The sequence below is a fragment of the Halyomorpha halys genome, unplaced genomic scaffold (genome assembly GCF_000696795.3).
Source record: "Halyomorpha halys isolate HHAL.00 unplaced genomic scaffold, Hhal_1.1 Scaffold127.1, whole genome shotgun sequence".
Classification (NCBI taxonomy): Eukaryota; Metazoa; Arthropoda; class Insecta; order Hemiptera; family Pentatomidae; genus Halyomorpha; species Halyomorpha halys.
Genome location: NW_027107825.1, coordinates 833904 through 843520, shown reverse-complemented (window position 1 = coordinate 843520; position 9617 = coordinate 833904). Strand labels below are relative to the sequence as shown.

Here is a 9617-nt window from a genome sequence, read left to right as displayed (position 1 = left end):
CTAATTTTATCAGATTGAACCAACTTATTGGCTTTCAATTAGTAAATAGAAGAGTTAGGGTCATTTTTAGAGGATAAAAGTATTTTGATTTCTAAAATAATTTCTTTATATAAAACAATTTTTAGATTTTACTCACGACAGCATCACATGGATGAAGTGTCCAATTAATCCATTGTGTGTTAAAGGTGATCTTCCCACTTCACAAATAGTGCTCAATAAACAGTCTCTTCCGTTGTCCCCAAAACTATATAAAAAAGCTAATTAAATATTTAAATAAATCTTATTGCTATGGCTATTGTTGTAAAAAAATAAATTATAATTATAAATTTTCTTTTGAATTTGTTTCAGCAACATAAAACAGCAAGCTTAAGAATTAATATTTTCTGTTTGTAAATGTAAAAGTAACATTTTCATAAATAATTATATCAATATTATTTATTTATTTTTTAATTAAAAATGCCATAATGTTTTACCTAATGTGAGTCACATTGGTTTATTAAGTTAAATTTATCTATTTATATTAAATATATCTATTATATTTATTTATTAAGTTAAATATATCTAAACTACTAATATACTATACCATTACTATAAATTTTATACATTTTTGTTTATAGATTTCAAATATTTATGGATGTAACATATTTCTTCATAGTCAGTTACTTTTAATATATATTAAAGTTTAGAATGTACATTAAATAGAAATGTTTTAAAATTTCTGTTATTTCCATTAGTGAGAAGACAAACAGTTTAACAAGGTCATATTAAGGATAGAAAATCACTTAAATTATTTATTATATAATACGCATAACCAAAATGTTTAAATTAATTTCTCTTTTAATTATCAGACAGTGTTGGCTAAAAAATAGTTAAAATTACATTTGATGGAATTAGTTACTCCAATAACTTTGGTTCAACGAATAATTGTAATTGCAGATAACAATTATAATTACAGTGGTTTATCAAGTTGTTGAAATTATCAAGGATTACTTATAATTGTTACATTATTTCTATAATTTCAAATTAAACTTTTTTTTCAACACTTTAATCACGATAAAAACTCGAAATTTCCAATAAAGTAAAGGTTAAATATTCCATTAAATAATGTAATAAATAGAAAACAGGACTTTTTGAAATATTTCAATGAATAACATTTTGAACATTAAGATCAGTTATTGATTGGGGTCAATTCTTCCTGGTTCAAGATAAGTTAAGTATTTAAATATAAGTTAGAATAACTACTGATCCATGGCAACCAAAACTTTAAATTTAATTATACTATAAAATTAGGAAAATAATAATTACCTGCCCATATTTTTCTGTAATAATTGATACAAATAAGTTCTATTGAAAGATTCGAAGAAACTCCTGTCCAAAATGGGTGGTGTTAGATCATACTGGGAAAGATTGGTCGGTAAATTATAGTTGGCCTCGAAATTATATGAAAAAAGTACATCTCTATCAGGGATTTCAAGCGGAACCGCAAATGCTAAAAACATCTGAAGAAATACAATTTTTATATAAAAACCAATTTGAAGTTAATTTAAAAAAAATTTAGTTATACTTACACCAATAGCACTTCCGTAAGTATAAGTCAGATATCTTTTATCCCTAGAAACTATCTGGAATTGCTCATCAAGGGTTTTTCCAAGAACAAAATCTAGATTTAGCCCTATTAAGCTAAAACATTTTTGATTTTTAAAAATTATAGTTATAAATTATAAATCTTAAAAAAAAAGAAAAAAAGTGTTTCTATATAAACTCTATTCTCTTACCAAAAGAATAGGAACTTGGAGTTCATGTTTGTACAACTCATCATCGCAAAGTGACTAATGAGAGAGGTAAACTAACAGAGAGTCTTCCTCCACTCCTTGCCTTCTGTTCAATGCTCTCAAGTTCAATGGACTACTTAAAGAAATTTACTTACGTATGTATAATTTTTATTGAATTTAAACTATAGAATACAATAATTATAGGTATGCCTTCCATAAATTAAATTTATTTTATGATTAAGATAATTTTATAAGTGTTTGTTTCCTTTTATCTAGTAAATTAAAAGCTAAGAATTGATATAAAAAAAAAATAAACTTACAAATCAGATTTTTCATTTGTTAACAACATAGAATAACATTGTGCCTAAAATTACTTTAAATAAATATGAACAATTTTAGTATTATAATTCTTGAAACATTTATTCATTTTTATATTTATTGTCCACATTTTTAATTTGTTCCTATATTTGTCGACTTTTTAAAAAAGTATTGAGCTATTTTAAAAATGGCTGCTAATTTTGATTATATGGTGAAATTGCAATTTTGTGTTAATTTCAATAGTATTGGGCCTATAATTGAGGAAGTAGCTGAAAAAGGGAATTTGTTCAAAAACCATGTCTTTAGAGACCACCGCATGAAGTTTTGTTAAATCTATCAAATTACTTCTCATACATTGTGATATTAATATTTGTTACTGTATCTCTCAGGATAAGGTAAACATTTTGTTGATTTTTATTGACAAAAGCTATACCAGAAAAGAAGCGGATATCCTTTTCCTTAAAATACAAAAGAGAAATTTTCATTAGGTAAAATGAAAGAAAAATCTAAGAAAAAAATATATTTTACTAAGTTACAAACATACAATTTTTTAAAAATTGGTGCTGGTGGAAAAAAAACGTCCTTTTTCGAGCTACTACCTCAATTACCAAGATGGAATCCAATGTATTTAAAACGTTGTGTATGCACTAGGTATTCATTGTTTGGATATTTGTTATACTGAAGTGTGAGGCCGGAAGAGAATGGATACACAGAAATCCCAGATATCTTCCATTCCCGATGGGCATAGGGAATAAACTTCAGGTAATTAATTTTTCAAAACTTAATTGAGGAAAGTTAAAAATTCTTGAAGTATAAAAAGTGTTTATTTATGAAAGACAATTTTTTACACTTATGTAAGCCAACGTATTCATCAAAATTGAACTTTAGAAAAAAAAAAATTGTTAGATTAATTACTAAATGCTTTACTTTCAAATGCCTTAAAATATGCTGGGTTTTTTTTTTTTAATCACGCAAATACCAATGGTTAGGCTTCTTTGGGAGTTTTGATTTTCTTTCTTCCTATCGCAGTTTCGTGATCGTTGGCTGTCTTTCTTCAGACCACTTTGTACCCCTCTTTTTTCCTCTTCCAATATTAGTGAAATTTTTCAATGTTTTCTTGTACGTGTCTCTATCTAGACAGCCGATGTCTGAAATTATAATTTCTTGAATTCCTCTCTCATTTGCCTCGTGAAACCTCCTATGCTTTTGTAAATAAATTTTTTTGTTAAAAATCTTGTTCAATCTTTCCTCCTTCATCCTTTTCATGTGCCCACGGAACATCAGTCTTCTGATTCTCAGTTTTCAGGTCTTAGATTTTTTTGTAGATCTCTTTGTCAGATCTTAGCCTGTAACCTTCTGTGTTTTCCTGGGTTAGATTCTTCTTAAGATCCTCCTTTCTATTTTTAGCAACTTTTCCAAGTTTGGTAAGCATGTGGTCTCCACCCCATATAAAATCATAGTCCTTATCACAATGTTGTAATGCCTTAACTTTGCATTGGAGGAAAGGTTCTTCTTATTGTAGATTTTGCCTGTTTGAAAGCTTAAATTTTCTAATTTGGTGGTTTTTCTCTCGGATGCTCTCTTTCTCAGAACCATTGTGACAAATTATTTACCCCAAGTACTTAAATATCCTGGCCACTTTTATTTTTCTTTATTCAGTGTTTGCTCGTTTTTTCTTGAAATTTACTTCAGTATTCATGAGCTCTGTTTTCTCATATGATATTTGAAGGCCTGCTTTTGCTGCTATTATTTGTAGGGTATTTGTTTTACTAATACCCTCTTCCTCTGATTCTGCTAATAGTACGAGGTCGTATACAAATGTCAAACATCTCACTTTTATATAATTGTTTTTGTTATTTGCTATGGATCCTAATCTATTTTTTTTTTTCAGAAATCCTTTATGATTTTATCCGTTAACAACTGATGACTGATTTTAACAGAAAAAACATTTATTTCCTAGTAAAAACCTCATAGAACTTACCCTAAAGTTTAAATATCTCAAAATTCCTGGTTTGACTTACACCACTTTTCCATTTAATGGCTCATTTATTTGTAAAAGAAGTAAAATTTGTTTATAGTAAAATAATACATGGTATTACATATATTTTAGATAATTGCTGGATTTGGTATTCCAGTCGAAATAGCCTCAGACAGCCTTACATTTGGATACATTATTAAAACTAATTATGCACTCCCGACTAATGCTTCACAATTTACAAATCCAGATGAAGCTTTTGCCGACTTCAGCAAAAAGAGAATGAGATGGTCTTTTTATGAAGTCATGATCAACTTGTTCACAAGGTAAGTAATGTGCAGTCTCGATAATCCTAACCTTCATTATTCTGAATTCAGGTAAAATAGGACTAATTTCCTTTGTATTATAAATATAGAAATAATGATTCCTTCTGATATGATATTTTTTTTCTCTTTGAAATTAGCAAGATAAGTGCAACTAATTATATGTTTGTTGTTAACTGTGGATATTATATGAGAAGATATTCAGGAGTGTAGTCAATTAAGACACATAAAAACAATTAAGTGTAACTTATTCCATTAGTGCTAACGTTTTGGCTAGAATTTCACGCCTCATCAATTCAGTAAAAAAAAAAAAATAATAAATAAATATAAGTGTTAACAATGTAGGCACATAATTAGTATGGCAAAAAATTTACAGTATAAATATAATAACAAGTAAAATATAAAAACATAGAAAACAGTATATAGTAGCAGAATATAGTAATATTATTATGAAAGAGAGAAGAGAAAAAAAATTAGTAAACAATGAAAATTATAATAAAAAAAAAAAAGATGTTATTAAAATAATGTATAAAATATTTAATATTTAAAATATATAGAGGTTTATTATAGTAAGTTTATACATGCATAATAAAAAATATTTAATGTAAGTAAAAATTATTCAACTTTATATTTACTTTTTTAATTCTGTTATTTTACTTACATATCGATGTTTTGTTTGAATAGTGGCACATTTGAAAAACTAAAATTATTTTATATATATATAAATAATTGACTATATAATTTCAAATAATGAAGGTAATGGTCAGGATTGCGGTCAAAAGAGAAACAGAAATATTTATCTTCCATAGTCGCCAAAGCTATCAACTTGAACAGCCCTGATGAAGCTCAACAAAGTGGGGTGAAACCTCGGAATATAAATAGTTGTTAACTATTTTTGTTTCTGGAAGATCGCTGATTGACCGTGTATTAATAAATGGAATGAGATTATTATAAATTAGATTAAAATCTGGGTTCTTTGTTTTATTTCAATCTTCTTTCAAAAAATTCAGCAGTAAAATCAATTAACATCCGAACTCATTGGTTTGTTGCTGACTGTTGACTCCCCATGCAATATGCAATGCTTATTAAATGTTTTTCTAAATTTTTCAGTTTATCTCTTGGAGGTAGAGATTGCTTATTAAGAAGTATATGTGAAGCAGCGTATACACCGTTAGGGCACAATGGTGTATTGGGGGAAATATTACATATTATACTAACGTAAGTATTCTATATTTTTATTATACCTTAGTGTCTGACTATAGATATATGAGGAGATGAACGGTGGTACAGTCAGTGAAGAATATAAAAAAGCTAAACTTATTTTATTAATGCCTACATTTAGCCCAGAATTTTAAACCTCCATCAATTCAGTAAAAATAAAATAAATAAAACAATATAACAATGGAAAAAAAATAATAAAAACAGAATAACAAGATGTAACAAAATGTATAGAAACATAAGTAGCTTGGTGTAAGAATAATAGGAAGTAAGATATAAACAGATGAAACCAGTTGGAGAATATAGTAATATTAAACTTATGTAAGAGAGGAGAAAAAGAAAAGAAAATTAAAAAAAAAAAAGAATATGTAATTAAATAATATTATTTTTTCAGAAATATTTACTAACTGGGTTTTCCTGTTCTCCCACTTTTCATAATTTTAAAATTATTATATTTTCAAACTGTTTTTACAGTACACAATTAAACATATTATTTTTCCTTCATATTATACTTACATTATATATTTTCTCCCTTTACTACTTATGTTCCTATATTATATGTTAAATTCTTATTTTCTAGTTCTTCTGTTTTTAATTTTATTATTTAAGGTATCTTGTTTTTAGTTTTAAAAACTTATAAAATAAGTTTGGCTTATTTCTGTTCTTCGTAGACTGTGTTCTACTATTTATTTTTATCTTCAAAGCCATTAATGGTGGTTTATGATTTTTCCTATACCATTTGAAAATAAAGACTTGAGTCACCAAAATATGGGGTTGTTAAAAAAGTACTATCCTATTTATACTCGATATAATAATGCATTGTCTCTTTGTCTGTTTATTTTTATTTCCAAATAGGACAGATCAGTTGCATTTAATTCTATATATTAATTTCTGTTCACTTATAAATAGAATAAAAATGTTTTGAGACTAAAATGGATAAAAATTTATATATTTAAACAAGAAAAAAATTACTTTAAACCATAATTTAATACTCAACATTTATTTTGAGTTTTTGCTCTAATTTCTTTTTTATAAAATTTGCTCGTCCATGATGATTTACTGGACTGAGCAGAACTACTAATAAAATTCCATAGATATATTAATATCAGTAGAAATTGTTTTATATATATATATATATATATATATATATATATATACTGAAATTACTAATCAATCAAAGATTGAAATGAATTTCATAGCTAATAAATTATTTCAGGCCTTCTTCGACAGTTAATGAAATTACCGATGATTCTGAAGATTACACGAAAGCCGAAGAAACAGGAAGATCATCAACCACACACGATTATTGTTCCAAAAAGTTTTCAAATTGTACATTAAGCCTGTTAGATATAATTTCAAAGATAGATGGTTCACTGCTTGATGACAAATTTCTTCAGAATATGAAATGGCTAAAATAAATTAATCTTTAATTCAGTATTATTTCAAAAAATGTATGGAATGCTGATGTGGGAAATTTCTATAATTAGAAAAAAAAAATTTATTTGTTAACTTTTACCTTCCATTCTTCCTGAAATATAATTTTACAATTTATTATCGATTCACGAAGTAAAAAAAAGAATAATTTTTCAATAAACATGTTTAAATTTGGTCTAGACTTTTGTTATGTAAAAAGATACCTACAACATACAATAAAATTTAAATCTCATCCTTATGGGAATTAGTAATAGCTATCTTCTGTTTTTTCCTTATATCTCCTCTGCTATATCACAGTAAAAATTCCAGGATCATTGTGTCTGGTACATATTTATATTTATAGTGTGACTGCGTGCAGAGACCTTCTGTGCCCTTGGCAAGTCTGAAAAATATGCTCGAATATGAGGGTATAAACAATTTTTTAGAATTCCTGTAAAATTGCTTATTGTTTTAACATAAAAACACTATTATTATCAAAGAAAAGCTAAACCTCAATTTGAAAATTAGCTGTGTTGGAATTTAAGGATTTATAAAACCATGTTTGAGAATGATTGATGTAACTTAAATGAAATGAAAAATAGTTTATTATTCTGGGACTAGTTCCCTTTAGAACAATTACAAAGGCAATATTAATTTTATAATAACATTTATTGGCCATAAAACAGTGTGGATACACTTAATTATAACTTATATACAGAGAGAGAAAAAAATAGATTAATTAAAAAACTAACTGACTAAGTAAAAACAAAACAAAAAGTTAATTCTAAAATATCTGTACTATTATAATAATGGGTCACATTGGTGAAGCAAAAGGTAGTGAAATATAAGGGATTTAAACGAGGAAAGGGTTGGTACACGACATATGTTAGAAGAAATGGAGTTCCAGAGATATGCAGCTCGGGTAAAAAACGATTTATCAAACGCAGCAGTTCGGTGAGGTGGAGGGTAGATGGGATAGACGGGACCTGGTAGTACTGGATTGGAAAGCGAATTTGAATTGCAGGTTTTCTATGATATAGGAGGGGTGTTGAGTACTAATTGCTTGGTATAAAAAGGAAGCTAGGAAATACTGGCATCGGAAGGATGGATAGAGCCACTTCAGCTCAGTGTAATACTGGGTTATGTGCGTATCTCTGGTGATCCTGAAATGCCAATGTACAGGCATAATACTACAGAGAGTTCATGAGCATTACTTATTAATAACCTGAAATATTTTATGAAATTTTAGAAAATAAATGAAATTTTTATTGCTTGAAAAATTGCACCAGTCTAAAAAAAGGGGTAATTTTCATGGTTAATTTTGTACCCTTGACAAGAGAACATCTCGTCACAACCTACCTACAGTCCTGATTGTGTGTACATAGAATTTATGAGTATGTAGTGTATTTATAGTAGTATAGTATTTAATATTTACATTGATATGTAAGCAATAAATTTTATACTATTAATAAATGACACTTTTTGGGCAAGGACGATTTAGAATAGGGTAATAAATAAGAAAAATTATGTGTAGGAAAATATTTATTGTACATATAATAAAAATAAACTATGAATAATTGAGACAGGTAACTTGCACACAGTGATAAAATAACATAATACAAATTTTCTTAACATGAAACCGTTATTTTATCATTAAGCATCATGTGTACACTAAGGCATAAATAAAATAAATTAGATTTATAAAATAAATCAGGTCAAAAAAAATTTTCGAGTCGAGATCAAATAAATTTAATTTAAAATTGACATGGCACAACAAACTAACAATTTCATCAACTTCTTTTGTTTATGACTTTTAGAGGAAGTAAAGTTATATACATATTTATTGTTCAATGGATATGTCCTAAATAGGAAGAAACATGCCTATATTTAATTTATTAGTTGTTGGACATAAAGGATGATCAGTTTTACATAAACCAAGGAAAACCTGAAGTGACTTATAAACACTAGTTACCGTTGAGGATTGTGAATCCCATTCCAGACATTCCTTGGGTCCTACAACTTCAATTTGTATTTCTACAACTAAAAACATTTTATTATAATTACAGAAGGTATGTTGATGAAATATATTAAATTTTTTTTTTAATAAATCACAAAAGTTTGCATGTTAAGAATACATTTTAATTTAGATTAAATAATGAAGATTTCACTCGTAAATGATTGAAGAATGAAATGCAGTTTATATTTTAAAGAATTGAGAATATATCATATGTAGTATCAGAACTAACGACAAAATATATGCAAATACAAATCTTACCTTTTAATGTTCACCTAACCATAACATTTCAACTCGTGCTAAAATTAGAAACAAAAAAATTTTTATAGAAAAGAAATAATAATATAATGAAGTAATGAATAATTATGATTTTTGATTGTCCTAAACATTTCATCAGGCGAGCGATTTCGAAAGAAGAAAAGGTAAAATACAATATAGTTGATAATCCAAACCCTTTAAACAATGATTATAAGTAGAAGTCAGAACAAGGTTCGACTTCAAACTCTGTATCAAGGGACAAAAAAAACTCAATAGCATGGAAATTAACCATTATGATGGAATAGCAAACTAAACTATATATATAT

The 9617-nt window shown here is 26.9% G+C and overlaps 2 protein-coding genes across 2 annotated transcripts in view; one reads left to right on the top strand and one right to left on the bottom strand.

The window, feature by feature from the left end:
* Positions 1–1819, bottom strand: part of LOC106678176 (uncharacterized) — a 3120-nt gene extending 1301 nt beyond the window's left edge. Inside the window, exons 1-4 of the mRNA XM_014416546.3 lie at positions 1776–1819; positions 1569–1680; positions 1306–1499; positions 137–244 (exon numbers count right to left, since the gene is read on the bottom strand). Coding sequence (XP_014272032.1) covers positions 137–244; positions 1306–1499; positions 1569–1680; positions 1776–1819 — 458 coding nt within the window. The remainder of the gene's footprint in view (positions 1–136; positions 245–1305; positions 1500–1568; positions 1681–1775) is intronic.
* Positions 1820–1868: 49 nt separating this feature from the next.
* LOC106678174 (uncharacterized) lies at positions 1869–7116 on the top strand. The gene is made up of 5 exons (XM_014416545.3): positions 1869–1927; positions 2742–2852; positions 4201–4391; positions 5499–5606; positions 6823–7116. The coding sequence occupies exons 1-5, from the start codon at positions 1886–1888 to the stop codon at positions 7022–7024; spliced, it is 654 nt and encodes a 217-aa protein (XP_014272031.1). The 5' UTR covers positions 1869–1885; the 3' UTR covers positions 7025–7116.
* The last annotated feature ends 2501 nt before the right edge of the window (positions 7117–9617 follow it).